This window comes from Nipponia nippon, unplaced genomic scaffold, assembly GCF_047370975.1.
Source record: "Nipponia nippon isolate SJK-2023a ecotype South Korea unplaced genomic scaffold, ASM4737097v1 scaffold_2, whole genome shotgun sequence".
Classification (NCBI taxonomy): Eukaryota; Metazoa; Chordata; class Aves; order Pelecaniformes; family Threskiornithidae; genus Nipponia; species Nipponia nippon.
This window is the reverse complement of record NW_028262336.1, coordinates 37,762,395-37,785,971: the sequence shown is the minus strand read 5'-3', so window position 1 is coordinate 37,785,971 and position 23,577 is coordinate 37,762,395. Positions and strand designations below refer to the sequence as shown.

Below are 23,577 nucleotides of genomic sequence, written 5' to 3'. Positions count from 1 at the left end.
AAAATGTTATGGGACATATTTTAAATAGCACAGTTGGTGCTTTAATTGGAGAGTGTGAAGTATATCAGTTTGCCTGTCTTGTTGCAATTGGTAACATACTGTAATGACCACATTGGATGAATTGGAAAAGAGCCCTACCAAAGTAAATAGGGAGAAAGGAGAAGCAGCCCTTCTCCTGTCTTTGCTTTTTTCTGAACTCAATTATGCTAATTTGTTTGGGTGGGATTTTTTTTCAGTAAGTCTTTATATGTCTTGTATAATATTAGAAAGGACCTAGTGAAGGACAGTGAAAACTATGACACGTTCTCATTCCCCACCCAAACTTCTGTAGGAGCCTACCAGAATAATAATTTATTGTGGTTCGAAATTAATCCATTATCTGTCTTGACAGCCACTGGCAGGTTTTGTTTCTTAGTTGTTAAGAAACAGTTTCTCATTGTTTCTTGATATTTTATAGCAGTTTACTCTGAGTATCAGTGAGTAGAAATAAATGAAATAAGGGAAAGAGTGGATTATGTAAACATTGATGATCCTGTCTGGCTACAGGTTTTCTTAAATACCTACTGAATGTTTGAGTGCTTGAAGGCAGAGAGTTTGTAACACACTGATAGCTTCTGCCAACACGTAGTGCTGCTCAAATACTTTTCTTATGCTTGTATGCTTCAGAACTCAGTTGATCTAGTATTTGTGTGGCTTCGAATGTTCTGTTGTATCTTAGAAACAAATCAAGTAAAGGAATGATGATAGTTTCTGCAATATACTTGATTTTGATTGTATACACTTGTCCTTTAAGGATCGAGATACACAAAAGATCCAGTGGATAGATCGTTTTATAGAAGAGCTTCGCACAAATGACAAATGGGTCATTCCTGCACTGAAACAAATTAGAGAAATTTGCAGTTTGTTTGGTGAAGCACCACAAAACTTGAGGTAAGAATGGAATGCAAATAAAATTTTGTCTGTTAAAAGTTGAATGGGTTGGAATAAAGCAAATTTTATTTTATTTTATTTTATTTTTTTTTACAAGAGGCAGGGAAAAGTTTAGATGAAATCATAACCAGTGTTTGAAGATGTCCTTGAGTTTGTTTTAATGTGTATAAATAACCTCTAAAAATTCAGACACCTAGGTTCAGTAAGAGAGCATTAACTGTTTCCTCAAACATGCTTTTATTAATTTTTAGAATAGTAGTCCAATTTGTGGAAAATCTGGGTTTGTTTTTCTGTTAATCTATGGACTTCCCTGCCTAACGATGGAATTAGCTTACAAAGTATAAATATATTTTATGTGCATATATGTATGTATACACACACACACACAAACATACCCACCCATCCCTGTTCTTTGATGATAAATTTATACAGGTCATGTAGCTTATTTACTTGAAATAAAAGATTACTTTTTTTTTTGTCTGGGAAAAATACTCTACTGCTTCTCTCTCCTGAATGGAAGAGTTTAGAAATGTGTTGGGTTTGGTTTATTGTGGGTTTTTTATTGTTGGGGGGTGGGGTGTGTGTTTTTGTTTGTTTTTAAAAGGAAGAAAAAAAAAAAAGAAAAGCCATTGTCTATTTTGACATGGTAAAATATATGTGCTTATTTTCATTATTTTAAATGTCTTCTCACTACAGACATGTCTGAAATTCTGTGCCCCTAATGTTTTTTGGTGTCCACATCAGAATTTGTAAAAATGTTGTTTGATTATCATTGTTGCATAATTGCTTTGTTTTAATTCTTGTAAGCAAATCAATGTTGCTGTTACAGTCTGCTTACAAGAAGGATCAAGGCAGGGAAAGTTGAAGAAAATAAGCCTTCCATTTACACAATGCTATCTTCTTACTGATACCGTTCTAAGGAGTTGTCAAAATATTGCATTCCTGGATTCTGGATGTTTCTTTGTTCATTTAGTTTGCAAAATCGTTCTCAGTTTTCATGACATTTTAATCCTTTACAGTTTCACCTTAACGATTGTTTGAAGTTTTTCCAACAAGGTTACAAAGTTACCTGCTTATTAGCACATAAGTCTATTTTCCGTGTCTTGGAGTCCTTAACCTTTTATGTGCTGTAAGGTCTGGGTGAATGTAGCTACCTGGTTATTCGTGGTACTTGTTCAAGTTGGATGCTTTTTAGTACAATGCCTTAAAGAGGCTTTGCTTTAAGTAATTATTGAAGCAGAGCTCATTCAAGACACTGATTAGGTTTCTGCTCTGAAGTAATCTTGAGAGGGACCTAACTTCTTATGATTGTGGAAATTTAGGTTCCCTGTATGGTATATGTATAGTTAGATGGCTTGAATATCTCTCCTTTTTTTCTGTCAGACAGTCTCTTCCATTCCTCAGATTTCAGGGAAGTCCGCGTTGCAGTATGTGATAATACCTCATTTTTATGCAGAATTTGAAAACGCTCATGGCAGGAAAGTAAACTTTGAATGAAAGGTTTTAATCAAGGGACTTATAAAGACCTCTTTCTGTGGAGAAGCCTTTGTTAGCAAGATACTGTTGAGGGAGTTTTGTTAGTCAGGTAGTATTACTGCCCAGGTGACTGGGAAACCTAGTGAGTGAGAACATCATTTTGAAGTAATCAGTGACTTTCCAGTCCTCTGAATTTTGTGATAACTCTGTTGCAGTTTGGAAGTTGCAATGCATGCATCCAATACCTGTTCCTATCAACTTACCTTATCTGACTTAAAACTTTAATCTCTAGCATCCTTCCAGAATTTGGATTGAAAATAGATCACAAAAATTTGTTAATGTTTGTGACAACTGCCTCAACAACACTTCACAGAGCTTCCTGTGTGCAACATGAATCCCATGATCTATATACTACTCTTTTGGGGTGGTTCAGTTGATTGGCATCGGCAATTAAAAGTTTGGTCCAGAACAACTAAGGCTGCTGATTCTTGGCAAAAACAAGTATAAATTATCTTATGCCATTGGCGCTGTAGAGAGTCTTTTCAGGAGGAGGATTTAATTGTTGTTAGTTATTCATGCAGTTGAGCAAAGTGACACATTGGTTATACAGTTGCTTTGGCAAAACTTAACTCCCTGACCACAAAGAAATGCTATATGTTTTGGGAAGATTAGCTTAACCAGAATTGCAACAGCATAAGAAAATAATTCTTATTTAGGTGCAAGGATTCTTAGGAGTGCAAGAATGCTTATTAGTATTAAGGAAAAGTCAACTTTATTACTCAACATACTGACCTTTAGTTTACAGATAATTAATCATCTTAATTCTGTGTTGGCTGATGGAGTTAGAGCCTCCTGTTAGACCAATTTCAAACACTTAAGTTTGACCTGTATCTACTCAATCAGTATAAGATTGGTCTCGTAAATTACTTGCCCAGACGAATTAACTGAACATTGAGAGGACCTTCTGTAAGAGCTTAGGGGTTTTGTTAGTGCTTTAAGGCAACAATGATGCTGACTTTAAGTCACTTTTTAGCCTAAATAGTAGAATTTGCTGGGTCTGGTCACTGCTCTTTGGACCTTTAATGTCTGCTTTTAGTGGTACATAGCATTTGTTCGTCTAGTAGAAGAACTCTCAACTTCAAAAGCTGAGTTACGTGTGCAGTATTATGTTGGGCAAGTTATATGTGCAGGTAAATACTTTTTAAAAAATCCATTTAAATTGTTTTGGAATTTTGCCTTTGTCACTTTGCCAATATTTTTCTAGCAAATAAGCATGCATTCTAACTATTAAATGTCCTTTTTAGTATTTCCAAAGTACTTTGGCACCCATTTCAAAATGCTAATTTTTATTTTCTGATCAAAATAACATCTTATATGTTGCTCACAAATACTATGTAACAACTCACAACTCATAGCTCATAACTCTAGTTCTTGCAATTATTCAACTTTGAAAGTAGTTGCTAACTAAGATGAATCCACGTGTCCAAATTTACTGTTTGTGCATGTGGTTGAGAAAGGAGAAAAATAAAAAATGTCTAGCACAGAAGATGTATTTAGTCTCCTGCCAAGAATGCTTTCCTTTTGTGATACTTTGTAAGATTGATACAAATGCATAATATTATGAATATATAGATACACATGCCAATAGCTTGATTCAGCAAAATACCCTGTCTTGCTTCTGCTTGTTCCTTTAGTTGTTTCATCATATATATTACCCAAATAGTCAATGTTCTTGTTTACAGTTATCCTTTGTAAATGCATCGGTCTATCTAGAGGTAACATCTCGAGTAGCCAGTAAAATAGACATCCAATCTATGCTGTTTTTACTGCTGGTTTATGCTGAGCAAGGAGCGTTGGCGGAGATGGAATGAAGTGTCATTGGAAAGTTTCTCAAAGTGAAAACAGAGGTTGTTCTTTCTGGGTATATGAAGTCCTGTATGTTTTCTTCCTTCATGCATCCATCCATTTTGTTTTCTCTCTGACTGGGTCTTTTTTTAAACACAATTTGTGTTTTAAGTGCCGCTTTGCATATTATGAAATCTAATCTTCTGAAGACGTCTGTGCTTAGCAGGCCAAATTCTGTTGGTTGCAGATAACAAAATTATTGGAAGGGTGTTGATGCCTTCTGTCTTTTAAACCCAGATTGACAGTTATCTTTGGCCCAGCGAATCAGTTTGTCTGTTCTTGTTACATGTACGGTGAAATGTGCTTATCAGATGCAGGGTCGTTATCAGCTGATGCTGGAACTGGGATTTCTTGTATTCCCTGCTGTTCTCAAAAGATGTGGCGATACTGTAGAGTGCTGTAGGTCATCTAGTATGGAGACCCTGGTTCTAGGAAGGATGAAAGTTTCTACCTCTAATGCATTGAGCTAATTCTGGGATCTACTTTCTTCAGTGTTGAAGGAAAGGAGAACAGTTCTGAAATCACATTTATATTTCTTTAGGGCAGGCTATGGGATCAGCTGAGTGGCAGTACAATGAGGAACGCCTCTCTTTTTCTTTCTCCAACCCCCCTCCCCCCTGCCTTCTTTTTTTTCTCTCTTTACCATGGAAAAGCAGTGCAAGTTTGCATTGTTTATGCAGCCAAGATCAGTACTGATCTACAGAAGTTGAGGCGTTTTGAGCCTATTCTGCAGAGGTGATTAGTCCCTAAGTTCTAGAATTTGATACTGTTCATGGCATATGGGTTTTGGACCCAAGCTCTGAATTTTCTCTTGCCGTTTACTTTTGTAATCTAAATATGTCTGGTATTGTTTGAGACAACATTTTTGGTCAGATCTTGATAATAGACTTAAATTATCATCTAATTATTTATTTGAGGTATTTCTTTTTTTAAACTTTTCTGTTTTTTCTTAGACTATATGCTCTGCATAACTATGCTTTTTTATGTTTGTACCAACATTTTTTCAGATAGATATTGTTAGTAAACCCAAACAATGCAGAGTTGTGCAGTTTTTTTGAAGTATTGAAAGAATTGGCATGATAGTTGGTTAGTATTCATTCACTATAGTTTTAAGACCATGAGCTTTAGTTTTGGAAATTGGCCTAGTTTTACTTAGTGTTTTACTATTAAATTTAGAAAAGAATATCAGATGGATGTGGAAGAAACTGTGGTTATGCATATTATACTACAGTTGAGGGTCTCTAGCTTTACTTTGCAGTTTGTGGGCAGGTATTTCTGTTCCTGTCTTGCTGTGGATATTCTCCCTGCAGCGTACTGAGCTGCTCAGATTGCTTTGATATTTTTCATACATACTGTAACTGTATAATCCTCATTAATTAACTGCTTTTAATAACTGGTAAGAACTGTTGATGTGTCAGAAGAAAAAAGAAAAATATTGTCATAGACTTAATGTTCTTTCTATTAGAGCTCTTTTAGAAAAAATTGGGAACTTCCATCAAAGACACGTTACTTAAATGGATTTCTGAACTGTTAGGTGCAAGACATCTCTGCTTTTCTTATAACACTTGTATTTTAATTTCAGTCAAACTCAGCGAAGTCCCCATGTGTTTTACCGACATGACTTAATCAATCAACTTCAGCACAATCATGCCCTAGTTACATTGGTTGCAGAAAATCTCTCTGCCTATATGGAAAGCATGAGGCAGTATGCTAAAGGTAAGTCAAACTAAAAATCGCTTCATAAGTAGAATGTGTGAAAACTCCAGTTGAAAATGGAGTTAAAAGCAAATTCTTCTAATGAAATAACTATTAAGTTTATTTGTTTAATTTTTGAGCATCTGTGGGGTTGATTGCCTTTGTGGTATCTGATTGGGCAAGAAGAGCTTAAGATGTAAACGTTTTGTTTCACGGTTGAAAATGTGGTGTGTTTTACAGCAGAACATGGGGAAGTGGCAGCTCTTGTTTATCTGTGGATTGATGAACATCATTGTGTCCTACTTAGGATAGGGTGGTTATTTTTGTGGAAATTCCTAATAATAATAATCTTGGATTTTGTCCCGCTTCTAGTTCTGACTTTTTCTAGGCTCCTTTGAGAAGTTTTTTAATCACCTCTATTTGAAGCCAGTGTTTGGAATTTGTCAGGGAGAAGGACTTTAGACCACAGGGATACCGTTTCTTTTTACCATGCAACTCCATTTCAGTTTAGTTGCTTTCTCGCTGCATTTGTTATCAGCAACACTTTGGCAGCACATCATGTTAGTATTAATATATTTCAGGCTAAACTCAAACCTTTTCTTACAAATTTACACACTTATTCTGGGACTAGCTTTCTAGCTGCTGAGGTAGAAGTAGGGAAGTGAAGGAGAATGATGAACCAGGAAACTCCTTGTTACGCTGGACCACAGTACTTAATATATTGAATTAAGCCAACAGAAGTGAGAGGGGGAGATTTACGCCCCCCCACATCTACTTTACTGACTGGAACTAGGGACCATTCTACCCTGGCATCATCACGTCCTATCAGCCTTTTAGTTACATCTCAAAAATGACACAGTATGTTATGTAGGAATTCACTGTAGATTGTTCAGAGAGGACAGGATATTTGCACATTGTAAAGCATGTGTGTGTGTCTTCCAGTGCTTAGGTAAGTTGCCTAGACACCTTTAATTTTGGAATTAATTTAATTTTGGAGTACTTGATAAAAGATATCCAAAATATGTCCTTGAAGACTTGTTTGAATAGTGGTGCTATATGAAGATAATAGCTTCAGCCAGGTATAGGTCAATGAGAATGACATTTAAGCTAAATCTGCGTATTGCAGCTGTATTTCTCTGGTCAGGAATACATGAGGGGGTTTACCCTAATTTGAGTTCCTTAATTAATGATAGCATTGCATTAATTAATGTTAAAATAATACTAAATGCTTTGTTCTGTTCTCAAGCCATACTGTCTTAGGCTTAGTCTTCTCCGGGAAGGTGGAATAGAACAAGTGTTATTTCATGTAACTTCTGTAAGCTGTTGGAGTGCTCTTTAACTTTGCTGAAGTGATGCAAAAATGTTATTTCATTTGTGACAAACTTTGCATCTTAACTATATGGATAGCTTAGAATCTGTGATTCTATGATTCTCTCCTCCTTTTGGACTTTGGCCAGCTATGAAATATGGGGTTTGGCCTCAGGGTTATGAGGGAAGCATAGTCAACGACTATATTCTAATGCAATGTTGTCTTTGTCCAAAATTAGCCTACACATACCATTAATGTATGAACTATTATTCATTAATTTCAATTACTTTTAAACTCTGAAGCCAAAGGTCATTTTTGACAATGTTGTTTACCTATCAAATTGTTGATGACTTTGGCAGAAAAATGAGGCTGATGTCTTGCATGATTCTTTTCTTGTGCCAAAAAACACATCCCGTTGGCCTGCCCCTCCCCAACTATAATGACTCAGTAAAGCAGTAATATAAACATCTTCAGCACGGTAGGAATTACAAGTGTGTAAAGAGTTTAAATTGAATCTAATTACAAAGCAAATAAATTACGCTTTCTTGAGAAGAATTTGCTGCAGAACTTCTACTTGTTTGCATCAGAGTACAAAACCAGATGAACAATAGTGTGGATCTTTTTTTTTAATTAGATACTTTATTACATGATTAAGGGCAGCCAGAAAATAGCTCCTAATGTTCCAGATACTGTTCTAAGACTGTAATACACAGTTCCAGTGCAACTTCTCTTTCAGTTTCAGTTTTATATACTAAATAGAGCAGAACATAGAGAGAGCACTGTGAAGTTTGCCTTCCATGCCTTCCTGGAGGAAAAGAAGAGGTGGCGGGGGGGCAGGGAAGGGAATAAACGAAAGGAGAAGAAAGATTATGATTGTGAGGACAGAAAGATAGAACTGGACAACTGTAGAATTAAGCTGAGCTGGAGAAGGTGAATGAGACAGACGGAGAAAATTCAAGGCAAACATCCAAACAGCAGAGGTCAAACAAATGCCACAGGCAAAAAAAAGTCCAATTGCCTGCAGGTCTTTTTGGCGGTTAGTGCTACAATTACTGTGTAATTTGTGATTATTTTTTTGTATTAATTTTGAATTTGCCATATTTTTTATTTTCCTCAAAGCTTCCATAGTTGTGTTCTGTGATGAAGAACGATGTTCCTATTCTCCTGTTATTCACTAATGCATATTCTTTTCTATCATACTCCCTTTTATATGATTGCCTTTTTAAGGTTAAAGAAAAGCCTAATCTATGTTTCAGAATTTTTTCCATGATCTATGGCTTTCTCTTCTACTGAACTCCCTCTTTCTTCCAACTCTGCAAAGTGCTCCATGAGATGAGACAACTTCTGTTGCATTGTGTAGTCCTGAAGGAGGTCACAGTTTCATCTTTTTGACTATTTATCAAAGACCTTTTGAAAATTTGAAAAGATTGCCAGCCAGCTCTTCTTTATCTTCTGTTTTTCCGAAGTAATAAAAAAATCCAAAGTGTTAATGAAATGTAATTGTTTGTAGAAATCATGCTATATGATCTTCTATGTATGTTTATTACTAATTATACTTAAATTTTCAACCAGTCGTTTTTTGATCTGTAATTTCTCTGTTCATTCTTCTGCTCCTGTATGTAGAAAGAATTTTTAAGGAGATCACACTTAGTGTTGCTGTGGGATGCACAGTGTAGAAGATAAATCAGGGAAATGTAGAAAGAAGCTGAGATGGAGAATATTTAGGGAGACATTTTTTTTGTAGTTCAGAGCTTTTCAGAATCCTTAAGTACATACATACTGCCTTTGGGCACCTGAGTGGCCTTTAATACTTGGATTCTTCTGTCATTGCCGCTATTGACACTTGTGTCTGTGAATTAATATCTGTTCAGAGGAAAAAAACCCAGATAGTCCCCATAGTTAAAAGAAACAAACACCACCACCTCCCTCCGATCAAAACAAAATCAAACAAAAAACCACCCAAAACACCCAACACTTGAAGTAGTTAGTTTTAATTTCTCTGCAATATGCTTATCTACCATAATTGTTTCTTCTGCTAGATCCATAGCATATTTTTCAGGTTTTCTACTTCTAATATTTAAATAATTTTTGTTCTACTTTTATAGTATTTCTCCAGAATTTTCTTCACATTTCTTCTTTTGATAATTGCCTGTTTATGCTCACTTCATTAGGATTACAATTTAAATTTTTGAAGGATTTCTGGTGAACATAATGTCTCCAGTTTTGTAGACATCAGTTAACTACTAGTCTTCTGTTTTCCCTTTTATTTATTTTTTTTAAGCTAATGTACCCTTTCCACTTCTATACAAAGAGCAATATTTATGACAATTATTTTTTTCCTAATTTTGAAATGCTGATGATGCACTTCAGGTGTTAGGCTAGTTTGGGGTGTTTTTGGTTTTTTCCCTCCTTGATATAATAGGAGATACTGATTTTCAGTTCTGAAGATAAATTTTATGAGTCTGGATTTTGTCATGATACAGTCTCCCACAGCTTGGTCATCTTAGTTAAATGCAATCTGTATACCTTTGCAAATAAGAAATATAGCATTAATTAGTTTATAATGGAGCTTTCATAATGAACGTGTGCCATGATGAAATATTACTAGTACAGGTCAAGGTAGTGCAAGTACAGATCTAGATTGTATCTTTAATTTAAAGACAAAATCAAATTTAAAAAAAACAAAACACAAAAAAACCAAGCCAAACCAAAAACCACACCAAAACCAAGTTCCTATGAAGCAAACAGCTATTTGTTAAACAAAGTACTATGCTTTGATAAAATGCAGATAAAAGTTAGACTTCTTGCCTTACTTTCAAATTACTTAACTACTTCTGTTTCAAGCTTGTCAGTATTACAGGCATTTGTTTCTTGTACTTGGAAACTTGTAGTAAATAAAGTTGTTATATACTTTTCCTCCTCTAAGTGATGTCACGTACGTAGCTACTTATAAAGGTGTCAAACAACTGGAGTCGTGATTTCCTCTGGAGGGGAAAAACCCTAAAAATAGAAAACAGAAATTTTGGAAAAGATGCTCTGTAACAAAACTAAAGCATCCTCAGAAAAAACACTGGATAATCTGAATTATATGCTTGGTATACGTCTATTTTAACTCACATCTGACTTCAAACTGACTACTTGAAATAAGGAAAAATTGATTCGAATAAGTAGAATGCAGGTTTTTAATTCTTCTGTGATACTTTCATTATACTGAATGATGAGCACATGTATCTGCGCACAAGTGTTTGTTGATTTGATTATAGACCTCAGTAATCTTTGCCTATACCCATTTTAATTTAGGATGAAATACTAACTGGTAGCAGGGTGCTGAAAATTATTTTCACCGTACTGAAAATTTATTGTTCTTTGAGTGGTTTTAATTGTGTTCAGACTTAGAAGTCTTCAAACACATCCTGGCTTTTAGAGTCAGCATGTCTTTTCTGAATGTGTATGTGTTGAATAAAACTTGTTATATTTGCAGAGCATGGTGAATATGATCCTCAAACTGTAAGACCAGGAAGCAGATACAGTCATGTGCAGGAAGTACAGGAGCGACTTAACTTCTTACGGTTAGTTTTAACTTGATCACTTGTTTAACTTCTGTAAGAATTCTTTCAATACTTTACAGAAAAAAAAATCCTTGGTATCTCTTTCTCTTATCTAGTTTTAAGTTGCTGTGTTAACTTCTTTCAACACTCAAATGCAAAAACACACCAAGTGTTTTTTTTCTGGTTTTGTTTTGTTTTCTCAGAGGGCTTCTGTGCTAGTATTGGAATATTCAAATAAAGTTTATTGGAATCTTCGCAATCCAAGGCTCTGATTCTGCACTAAGATTTGTATGGGCTTTTTCTCTCTCTGTGCAGAACCCTACTGACTTGAATACAGTGTGCATGCGGATATAGTTACATACATATTGGGGTAACTTAGCTGAAAATTTAAAATAGTCCATGTAGGGATATGCCCGTGTGTCCTTATTTGTTGTATCACACGAGAGTTAAATCCACAATCATAAACTGACATATACGTGTGTCAGACACTGATGTTAGGTTGTCAGCGACTGAGCCTTAGAAAGAGGTTGGAATAAAAAAATTATTTGGGTGACTTTTGACCAGCTGCCTGTTTGAGTAAAATAAGAAAACAAAGGATCTCTGCTCATCACAGAGCTGCAGTATGTTGATGCTTTTTAGGCTCTGTCTTGGCTTTTTCTTACTTGGTTTTAACCTTTTATACACAAGTAAAAATACATGAACTTTCAGAACTTGACAGTTTGATGTATTTTTTACTTGTTTTCTAACTGACTTTTTTTTTTGCTTTTTAAAAGTTTACCAAGAATTTTTATGAATTAAATTGAAGTGTTAACTATTTAATGAAATTATACAATAGCAGACTTAATTTATCATTCCTGCATGTTAGAAATTGTAACTTCCTTTAAGTTCACTAGTTGCTAATGTAAAGGAGTTAATGAAGTCGCATGGCTGTCAAATGTTGAATATGTAGGTAGCAATTTCTGAAAAGCAATGCCATAACTTAGTCCCTGATTTCTTTTACAAAGAAAAGATTTTGAATCAGAAGAATGATTCTGAAGAACTTTGATTATCATTTGTTCTTCCTGAAACATTCTTAGTGTTAACTCTCAGAATTCAAGTTCTTTAGTAACAACAACAAATCAAAAACTTACTTAAATAAAAGGAAAAATTTCTAGTTCATTGACTTCTCCTTCTGGTTCTATTCCATAGAATTGATACCTTATTTTGTGATTTTTGCTAAAGTGAGTGCTAAAACATAGTGAATGATTGCAGAAGTAATTTAATCTCGTTGTGACCCAACTTCCACACTAAATAGTTTACATTAGGAGATGTGCATTTGTTTGTATATAATATGTAAACAGTGCTTGGTATTTTTGTGTAAAACATTTTTTGCCAAATTTGATTCCTTTGTTTAGACTATAAGGTCTTGATCCATTCAAACTTACTAAGAAATCATGGGGCTAATTATGAGTGGATTGTTGATGTAAATAAATTTTCCAGGGTCGTACTTATGACATATAGATGTATAATATACATACTCACCTTATTGCCTGTACTTTTTACTGAATTGTAACTCTAGATGTCTGTTAGACAGTGCTGTTAATTGTCTCTTTGTTTTGCTCAAGATTTTTATTGAAGGATGGTCAGCTGTGGCTCTGTGCCCCTCAGGCGAAGCAAATATGGAAGTGTTTAGCTGAAAATGCGGTTTATCTTTGTGATCGCGAAGCCTGTTTTAAATGGTATTCCAAACTAATGGGGGATGAACCAGACTTAGACCCTGACATTAATAAGGACTTCTTTGAAAATAATGTGCTTCAGCTGGATCCTTCCCTATTAACAGAAAATGGAATGAAATGTTTTGAACGTTTCTTCAAAGCTGTGAACTGTCGAGAAGGAAAGCTAGTAGCAAAGAGACGAGCCTATATGATGGATGATCTGGAATTAATAGGATTAGACTACCTTTGGAGGGTAAGTGAATCGGAGGAAACATCTGAAAGGTTAACTGCTGAGTCTTCCTCAGTCTCTTTTTATATTTTTAGGAACGTGTAATTTATTAGTTATAGACTGAAATTACATAAAGCTACTTTTCAAACTTAAATGCATGGATATTTGACTCCACTGTCTTCCCAGCAAGTATGCAAGTTGGTAACTTTGCAGACTGATGTTTAATGGAAGGTTGTTTGAAACATCAAGTATATTTGTGTATGCACATGAAATTAAAAATTTGCCTATACTGTTGGAATAAGAAAGGATCATTCCAGGTGGATTATGTGTAGGTTTCTCTCTTTCACATGCGCATTAGAACTAAACTTTGTTTTGTGCACTTCATAAGCTAGCTCGCGTCATTCATTCTAGTATGGTGAACTGGAGTGATTCTAGATTAGACCAAGTGATCACTGGTCTGATTCTTTCTCTTATATCCCTGACCTTTTGCCTAAACATGGTTATAGCTTTTCATAGCAAGACTGTACCTTTCTGAAGCTTGCCAAATCTATTGGTGGAAAAACATTAGTGTCTAATTTGATACTTAATTTTCTCAGAGTATTTCTAGTTTTCAAGAGCTGCATTAGAACCCACAGTAGCACACTGTGGCGTGATTATCATGGCTGTGTTTTGTAAAACGTGCCCTATATAAAGCAGCAGTCTTCATTAATTTTGGTTGTGGCTTGTTGAAGGGTTAGGTATTTTAGTCATGGTGATCATAGTTAAAACCAAAGTAGATCACAATTTTTATTCAAATAAGTTTTCACACAGTGTTTGTGTACACAAAATGCCCACATAATGCTAGCATATTTTAGTTGTGGGAATCGACTTACTTGGATCTGCCCTGCCATTTGGCAGCATGACAAAACTCAGGAAGCTTCAGCTCAGTAATCCTGCAGGGGTTGTCTGTAAGGGCTGCTTTCAGACCTGGTGGCTAGTAATTAAAATATAGATTGTCAGGTTAGAAACAGAACTCATTTGCCTGTCCCCCTTCCACCCACTCACAGCCATTTAAATACTTGAAAATTCTGGTTTTAAATCTTCAGTAATGTAGATTGTTCAAGCATCTGAAAAAATAGTTGTCTTATTCTCTGAAACTAGTGAAAATGGAAATGTAATGTGAAGAGGAATATATAAACATTACTGTCATTCTGTTTATAAAGCATCAGCTTTTTTTTGCTAACTCTAAACTCCTTTAAACTAGTTAATTCTTAATTTTTACTCTTTAACTTTAGCATGAGTGGTATTGATTGTATTTTGTAACTAAGCATTTTAGTCACTTTCACCTCATAAAATAAATAGACATACTATTGTGTCAAGATACTTATGTAGTCGTTTTGTTTTTAAATTTTGTACCAGAAAGTTTTAAGATGTTCTAATGCTTTTTTTATTATGCTAGGTTGTGATTCAGGGAAATGACGACATCGCAAACAGAGCAATAGATCTTCTTAAAGAGATCTATACTAATCTTGGCCCAAGGTTACAAGTTAATCAGGTAAAAAAAACAAACAAGCAACAAGAAAACTGGACTATAATATGATAGAAAAACAGTGATAAAATTCAATTTGGTGATACTTTTATACTTGAAAGCTTTGAAAACAGAATAGTTTTCATGTTTTGGAGCATATACTCCTGAGTCCAGCCGTCAGGTCCTGGTCAGATGCAGAATTAAGAGTTTGTTCTGATATTTACAGACTGAACTCTGATAAACCTTTTTTATTAAATTGATCTGTTGTATTTGGTCTCTATACTCAGAAAACAGTTCATATCATATACTTAGCTAAGCCTTTTGTTGAACGTCCAGTTGTGGTACTTATTTGTACTAGTATGTTCACTGGATGGGTCTGTTAAGTGTTGTCACAAGCTAATCTAATCTTTTTTTATGTCGTGTCCCTTGCAAAGGGTCACAGAGTTTCCATGTAATGGTCAAGCTGAGCTCTAGCAAATGAGGTATTTTCTCCCTATGTTAATATTTGCTGGAAGCTGTGTTTCAGTGGACAGAGAGAAGAGATAATGAGTTTCTGAAAGGTCAGAAGTAGTGAACTGTTGGGATTTCACAAATTGGGGGGGGTGGGGGGGGGGGTGGGGGATACTGTCTTCCAAACAATCTCCAGTTGGTAGCTTGCTAGGTGTATTTCTTAAAACTCCAATTTTCATACTTTTCCTCAAAAACACTTCTATAGTCTGCAGAGCTGCCAGTCTGCTAGGTACTGCACAGCTGCTCTAGGTAGTACATTTACAGCCATTCAAGCTATATTTTCCTGTAGTGGCAGATGGGCTGTATGCTTCTTTCTTGCTGTAGGTCTGGGTTTACTAAGCATGCGTAGATCTGTCCATCTGCACATGATTAGATATGACACTTCCAGGAAGTGTTGGATTTACTTAATGTGCACACAAGTATTTTGTGTCAGTGTGCTGGTAATTCCTCTGCTGCTGAGCTGCCTCTAAGAAAAGTGGCTACTGGACAGTGGTTTACTGCCACAGCTATGACTGTTAATGTTTCTATTGCAGGCTACTACCTGGAGACACTGCAGACTTTTTACAGTGATACTATAGGTTATATGTCAGTCTAGGTCAGGAGCAAGGAGATGTTAGGTATCAGGAAGAAGAGATTTGCTGCAGCTGCCACTATACTGAATTTAGCTCAAAATCCATTTCTGAGTTTATGCAGGAAAAGAGTGTATCTGGAACTGGGTTATGTGATTGGGGGGCTGGGGCAAGGATAGTTGTTCTGGTGGTCTGTAAATGTTCTGTGTTCACTCTTAGTGTAAAGTAAGTAAACCTGTACTAGATTGTCATCTAGAGATTCAACATAGTCTGAAGAAATTAATAAGAGAAAGTCCAATTCAGTGTTTTCTGTGCAAACTTTCACTTTTTCTATTTAAGTGCAAGTTTGCACTGTAACAGGAGTTACAGCTACTGATGACATGCAATATTTTTGAAGCGCACGCTAAATTGGAGCTATTTATGAATGGGAGTTTATTCTGAAGTGGAATAAAACAGCTTTATAGAGTAACTTGCCTGGTTTTGGTTTGTTTGGTTGTTTGGGGTTTTTTAACTTCTACCATTGGATTATACTGCTGAAAAGATGGTTTTTAATATTTCTTGTAATTGCACCAATTTTTTTAATGTAATTAGGTAGTGATTCATGAAGACTTCATTCAGTCCTGTTTTGATCGTCTAAAAGCCTCCTATGATACATTATGTGTGTTGGATGGAGATAAAGACAGTATCAATTGTGCAAGACAAGAAGCAATACGAATGGTGAGAGTGTTGACCGTTTTAAGAGAATACATAAATGAATGTGACAGCGATTACCACGAAGAGAGAACTATTCTACCTATGTCAAGGTATGTATGAGAATGCGCTACTGTGATTTTGATTTCTGTTAACTAAAATAGTACTAACATCTTTGTGATTTTTACATTCTAAAGAGTTTCTATTCAGGGAATGTATTTATAGAGTTTAAAAATTCCATTTTCTCTGCTAATACATCCAAACTCTGATCTATAGTAAAAAAAAAAAAAAATTGAAAGATGAGGCAGATACAGGCATATATGAAAGGGACATCAGACCTGAGAATAAGCTTGTTTCTGGTGTTTTGTTCTATAACTAGCACAACGTACCTTGTGGCTACATGATTTTGGATGTATTTCTTTTTTTCAGATAATTATTTAAAAGCAATACCATTCTTTAAGTTAGCATGAGCAAACCTTCTTTGTTTTTCATAGTCCTGTCATACAAAAAACATGTTGTTAATGTATATCTTCATCTTCCAGAATTGTTAATCTTACTTTGCAAGCTTAAATTTAGGATTATCCCTGAGTGAAATATTCTGTGTAAGAAGAGAACAGCACTTTGAAATATAGTTATTTTCTGTATACCTTCACTTTTCTTATACTTGTCCTTGAGTAAAAACTTAGCTTAAGTCCTAGCTGCTTCTCTTTAACTCTTTGGTACAAAAAAAAGGAAGCATTTAAATCCAATGTCGTGTAGATATTTTCACAAAATACTTTATTTCCTGAGAGGAAGGTAGAACAGACAACTGTTTAAATGTTCCACTGTTAGTAGATGCTGTGTATGGGAAGAAAGTCTCAAAAATACGTGAGGAATACACTTGAGATGCTATGGATTTATGACTCAGCTAACATTTTTAGACGTGGTGGGGCTTTGTTGTCCCCTTATTTTAAATGCTCTTTTTGTCAAGAAAATTGAAGAGATTGCTGTTTCTTCATGATGTGTCAGTTATTTGCAGTGCTCCTACAGCATTTTTATTGTAGATATTGATTGATTAGTCCTAAGTAAGTTCTCTTTTTGATTGCAGGTGTGTCTTTTTTATATGGGCTATTTGATTTTACTAACTTTTTCACAGGTCTTGTTAGCAAGGAGCTTTTATGAGGAATTTTTGCCTTCTTTTGTTGCATGGGATTAGTTGTTTGGGCTTATCTGGGCACATCTTTCCTAACGAGTTCCCTGCCATTGTGCAAAGTTTGATCACTGCTGCTGTGAAAATGTTTCTTCTTTTTTTGACGTCTTTGAATTTTTTGAAAGCATTTTGATTTTTGAAATGGAATTGTAATATAAAACTTTTAACAGCTTTTGACAGAAGTCATTAAGACTTGGTGACCTGATGGCTTTTTCTGATCTTGGTGTGTTTAAAACTGAGTTGTTTTGCTAAAAGAGCAAAACGTAGTTGCCAGTCTGAGCTTTATTTACGCATTTTGATCAGGAAATTACAAGCAAGAGAAAGGATCTAAAACTTCATAAGAGACTTTTTAAAATTCTGTCAATGTTCCTAACCTGACTGTAAAGTTGACCATTTGTTCAATGCAGTTGTGTGGAGTGTGGCTTCTTGAAAGTTTCTGTGTATGTTATGTTTGTGTAATTGCTGGTGCCTTCACAAAATAAGCTCGTGCTGGAGTGTACCACCATACATAAAGATTTGATGTTCAAATATCTGCAACACAAAATACAGCAGGAAAAATAATTTCTTTAATGAGGGCAAAAATAACTTTATCTGGTTTGTTTATTTTCAGAGCTTTCCGTGGTAAACATATCACACTGGTAGTTCGTTTTCCAAACCAAGGTCGACAGGTGGAAGATCTGGATATTTGGTCTCATACAAATGACACAATTGGCCAAGTACGGCGTTGCATTCTCAATCGTATTAAAGCCAACAGTGCGCACACAAAAGTAGAACTGTTCATTGGTGGTGAGCTGGTGGACCCTGCAGATGATAGAAAATTAATTGGGCAGTTGAATCTCAAAGATAAAACGGTAAGTGGTGTTGCAGGTTGATTATTTATGTCAATTCAGATGTTGCTTCCCTTTTGTAAATGCTTGAAAAATACCATGCGTGGGATCACTTATTCTTGTGAAATAGTTCTATTCCTTCTCCTTGTATTATGCCATTAACATTATATCAGATGCTAATTTAGTAAAGAATTTTCATTTTTGCATAGTATTAAAACTGTGATTGTGTTTTTCAGCTAATTACAGCTAAGCTTACACAGATAAATTCTAATATGCCCTCAAGTCCAGATAGTTCTTCTGACTCTTCAACTGGTTCTCCGGGCAACCATGGCAATCACTACAGCGATGGTCCAAATCCAGAAGTTGAAAGCTGTTTGCCTGGAGTGGTAAGCGTATACTTAACTTCTGAAATGAACAGTTTAAAAGCATTTTTTTCCCCTGTACTTTGTCTTTAACTAATTATTTTTATGGGTTGTTGTTTTTGTTTTTGTTTTTTTTTTTGCTTATTTTAAGATCATGTCACTGCATCCTCGATACATCTCTTTTCTTTGGCAAGTTGCAGATTTGGGCAGTAGCCTAAATATGCCACCTCTTAGAGATGGAGCACGTGTTCTTATGAAGCTCATGCCACCAGGTAAAACTTAATTTTGTCCTGTTTTATATTGTAATATCCTGTATAATAATTTCTCACCTGTTACATAAAAATGAAGTTACGGGAGTATTTTCCACTCGATCGGTAGTTCATTGATACTGCAATTCATGAGTGTTATCCTAGTTAGGATTGTATGTATTTCCCAAATAGTTATTTCTTGTCTGTCATATGAAGTTGCATAGTTTGCAGCTGGTACTGGGGCTCAGTGCTGCAGTGCACTGAAAATGGGGAGAAGCGTCGTATTTTGAAGTGGTTCTGTAGCACTACTTCAATAGCATCGCTTTTGTCCTGACAGAAATAATTGTTGCAGCACACTTCATAGTCTGATCTTGTCTGTCAGTTACGTTTTTTTGCAACTTTTCTCATACACTTAAAATTTTTCAGATTTATAATTGTAAATACTTCTGGCTTGTTCTGGAGTAGTTGTGTTATAAAACGTTTATAAGTTGTGTTTTTGTTACAGATAACACTACGGTTGAGAAACTAAGAGCTATTTGTTTAGATCATGCAAAGCTTGGGGAAAGCAGCCTTAGTCCATCCCTTGATTCTCTATTCTTTGGTCCTTCTGCCTCACAAGTGCTGTATCTAACAGAGGTTTGTGATACTTTGCCTGTTCTTTAAAAATCTTCAACTCTCTCTTTGGCAATCCTTTCCGTAACATTGTGGAAGCCTAAGATCAAATTCTGGTTTGAAATTAACAATTGAAAATACTTAACAATTTACCGGAATAAACTGGTGTATGGCCAATGCTGTCAAAGCATTGCTTAAGTAGTATTCCAACATAGTCTTACGTTCAATCGTCTATAGTCAAGCTAGTGCATTTCTGTTAGTTAACTCTGTATTTTGTTCTACAGGTAGTTTACGCCTTGTTAATGCCTGCCAGTGCACCTCTGGGAGAAGATGCCAGTGACTTCCAATACAACTTCTTAAAAAGTGGTGGTTTGCCTCTTGTATTGAGCATGCTGACTAGAAATAACTTCCTGCCAAATGCAGATATGGAAACTCGAAGGGGTGCCTACCTTAATGCTCTAAAAATAGCCAAATTATTGCTAACAGCAATTGGATATGGCCATGTTCGAGCTGTGGCAGAAGCTTGTCAGCCAGTTGTGGAAGGCACAAGTACAATTTCACCGGTAATATAAATCTTCCTTGATGCAAATAGCAATGTACTCTGGTTTTTATATTGTCTGTAGCAACATCTGTCTACTCTCCATTGATAGTCTGTTTGAGTGAGTTGCATGTCAAGAACTTGCGGTACTTTCAGATAATGTTGTCTGATGATTCTAAAAAAGGGACCAACTTAGTAAACAAATCCTGTTTCTTTCTGACTGTAGAAAAGTTAGGTGTGAGATCCTCCTGCTCTATATATGATTTTCAGTGGTTTGCATGATTGTCAGTACAGGTAACTTTCCATTTTCAAGTACATCTGGTCCATAAATGCAAATTCTGATTCTTTTGAGCTGTTGAGTCTATTGAAGGATGTGCCTCTGACTTTCTTGTATCTCCTATTTATGATTAGAGCATAAAACAACAGAACTGACGTTGAGTCATGCCAGCCCTTTTTCTACACAAAAATAAGTCCTTGGCTTGCTAGATACCTAATCCTGTCCATTGCTTGTAGAAAATTCTTGCAGAGAATAACTAGGTACATTGCAAAGTTAAGTGTTGATAGTTGAAAGGTGTCCTACCCTAAGACTCCTCAGAGTTGGAAAGGGAAAGTGTAACACACGTGTTCTGAACTGTGATGTCACACCTCTACAGTAGTAGATTTTGTGCATGTTTAATATGGCTAGTTAGTTTTTCTACATCTGGAAAAATATGTTGCGGGTCAAGATTTTATTTCTGCCCTCTTACAGTAGGCGTACAGCATAAGAGCCCAAAAATTAAAATTTGCTGCTGTCCTTCCTGGGCATTTGCTTCCAGGTATTCCAGCTTTTTGTTTTGTTTTGTTTTTGTGAAGTACTGTCCCAAATAGTTGCTTGAGCTATCAACCTATACTCAAGAATACATAGAGGGCCCCACTTCAGAGCTCTTTCTTCCAGAATATTTACTAAGATCCATCTCTGAAGCAGAGAAGTACATTCCCCTTAAGTCTGAAAAATAAATATCGGTTCTGGTTAGCTCCATCTGTTGGAAGATTCATTCTTTTTCAAGGAAATCAAAACTCTTGACGATTACAAAGAGGTGAAGATCCCTTTTCATGTCTTGTGTTAGAGTTAGAATATAATACAAACATCTTAAAGCAAACATGTTTGCCACCCTATCCTTCGTCTGTTTAAAATGAGTAAATTTTACTGTCCTGTTTTCTAATGACGATTATTCAAAAGGCAGTTTGGAACACAAATAACATCAGTTGAGTCTTCAAGTGCTGTTTGAAACGACAATCTTGAAGTACTGTTTGAAACAGATTTATGCTGGCCACTTAGGAGGTAGTAACATTTGTCCGTGACTACTGACATTGACTGTGAAGTGTTGCAAACATCTAACTTTATTCTTAACTGATTTGTTGGAAACAACACGGTTATTCTTGCTGTCATCGTCATCCTGTTTGAAGGGCTTTGGTCTTGATCCTTTTTATTGCTGCAGCACCAATAAGCTTACACCTTGGGATGGAGGTGGGATTTGTAAATACCTTTCATCTATTGTATCTAAAGCATAAGCAGGATAGCATAACTTCCTGTCTTGGCTTTCTCCTTGTCTGCAGTCTTCCAGTTACCAGTCTGCTGCTGTCACTAGGACCTTTTAAATTTTTATTTTCTTCTGTGCTTTCATAGAAAGTTGAATCAATAAAGTTGTTAAACATGGTATTCTGGTACATAGATCCTGATTTGCCCCCATATATATCGTTTGATCCATTTACAGCCCACTTCTGAAAGCTAATTAACTGTGTAAGCTCTACTACAGCCTTCCGTGGGAGTTCTGTAATTTTGCTCCCCGAATCAAGTGTCTTAGTGAAGCTGACAAAGTAAAGGAATATGGCCAGCGCCAGGTGTTACAGACCGACTTCACAGCGTGTCTTTTGAGCAGCATTTGAGACAGGTTTTTTGGATGAAATGGTGCTAGAAAATGAATAAATGCTTTTGTAGAAGAAGCTTTAACTTCTAACCACAGCACACAGAGTCTTTTCAAGCAAGTTTGTCTATGAGAAGGAAACAACCATTTCAGATTTGAACTGTCAAAACTATGGAGCTCTGTCAGCCCAAGGAGAAGGAACTCTATGCTCAAACCAATACAGAAAAGATAAAAACTTGTCTTGCTGCTATTTCTGTTGTGAAAGTATGATAGAGAAGAGAACAGGAGGGGTAATCCAGAACAGAATTCTTCAATAGTGCTCTAACTCAGATGTTCAAAATGTACTTAACTATCATGCACACTGCAACCATGTTCTGTCTGGACACTATTAGCTAATCCAGAGGGAGAGCCATTGTTTTAGCAAACCCTTTTTTTCTTACATCAACAGAAAGGGAAGGAAGCATTGTAATTCTGAACATTCTGTTAACTTGAAATAGTCTGATCAATAAACAAACCCCCAAACATAAGTAGTTTTGAGCAAGTGCCTCTCCTCTTAACTGCTTGTACTGTATGATAGTGCACTGTAGTGATGGTATCTATTTGAAAATGAGGAGGTTTATTTTTCTTGGTGTTTGCAGTTTCTGTAAGTAGTTTTCCTTCCAAGATCTTATCTACTTCTACCAAACCTTTCCAAGTAACTTCATATTTTCATATCTTCTTGCTTTCTTTTTTCCGTGTAAAAATAAGTATAAGAAATACTTTCTTCCAGATAAACCAGGCTACGCATGACCAGGCAGTGGTGCTACAAAATGCCCTACAAAACATTCCTAATCCAACTTCAGAATGCATGCTAAGAAATGTAGCAATACGTCTTGCACAGCAAATATCTGATGAGGTTAGTGAATTCCTTTCTGTATCACCTTTTTTCTATAGTATCTTTTTTTTTTTTTAATCCTTAAATTTATTGCTTTGTAAGACATGGATTTTCCTTCTAAAATGTCATGAAACGCTTTAGGTAATGTTCATATGGTTCATAAGCTGTTAACTGTGTTCAGTTTTGGGCCCCTTGCTACAAGAACGACATTGAGGTGCTGGAGCGTGTCCAAAGAAGGGCAACGAAGCTGGTGAAGGGTGTAGAGCACAAGTCTTATGAGGAGCGGCTGGGGGAGCTGGGGTTGTTTAGCCTGGAGAAGAGGAGGCTGAGGGGAGACCTTATTGCTCTCTACAACTACCTGAAAGCAGGTTGTAGCAAGGTGGGGGTCAGTCTCTTCTCCCTAGTAACAAGTGATAGGACGAGAGGAAATGGCCTCAAGTTGCGCCAGGAGAGGTTTAGATTGGATATTAGGAAAAACGTCTTCACCAAAAGGGTAGTCAGGCACTGGAACAGGCTGCCCAGGGAAGTGGTTGAGTCCCTCTCCCTGGAGGTATTTGAAAGATGGGTAGATGTGGTGCTCGAGGACATGGTTTCGTGGTGGACTTGGCAGTGCTAGGTTAATGATTGGATTTGATGATCTTAAAGGTCTTTTCCAACCTAAATGATTCTATGATTCTAACTAATTAAAAGTATTTAATTAATTGTTTCCATATGCAATTATGAAATTCAGTGTCTAATAGCATAAAGAGGCTTAAGTGCACTAGGCAGGTTCTGTACAAGCTCTTTAATGGATTGTGAATATTGTTACACTTAAATCAGAACTTGAGAAACTTGATGTAATAAAGAAGTTAATGGGTGTTTTGGAAACATTTTTGTGATACTTCTTTTTTTGGTCTTTAATGTTTTGGTTTCTGAGTAACATTCTCTTCTTGAAGAGAAACACAGAAAAGGGAAGGGAGTT

General features: G+C 35.9%; 1 protein-coding gene across 4 annotated transcripts in view; it reads left to right on the top strand.

Moving 5' to 3' along the window:
• Positions 1-23,577, top strand: part of USP9X (ubiquitin specific peptidase 9 X-linked) — a 109,460-nt gene that overhangs the window by 48,800 nt on the left and 37,083 nt on the right. For all 4 annotated transcript variants that reach the window (XR_015705172.1, XM_087759392.1, XM_087759393.1 and 1 more), the window contains exons 13-24: positions 794-930; positions 5,894-6,027; positions 10,797-10,884; positions 12,468-12,810; positions 14,225-14,320; positions 15,964-16,175; positions 17,862-18,102; positions 18,315-18,464; positions 18,592-18,712; positions 19,194-19,324; positions 19,585-19,863; positions 22,512-22,637. Coding sequence is in view for 3 of the 4 variants with exons in the window: in XM_087759392.1 (XP_087615518.1) it covers positions 794-930; positions 5,894-6,027; positions 10,797-10,884; positions 12,468-12,810; positions 14,225-14,320; positions 15,964-16,175; positions 17,862-18,102; positions 18,315-18,464; positions 18,592-18,712; positions 19,194-19,324; positions 19,585-19,863; positions 22,512-22,637 (2,058 nt within the window). In the remaining variant the exon portion in view is untranslated. The remainder of the gene's footprint in view (positions 1-793; positions 931-5,893; positions 6,028-10,796; positions 10,885-12,467; positions 12,811-14,224; positions 14,321-15,963; positions 16,176-17,861; positions 18,103-18,314; positions 18,465-18,591; positions 18,713-19,193; positions 19,325-19,584; positions 19,864-22,511; positions 22,638-23,577) is intronic.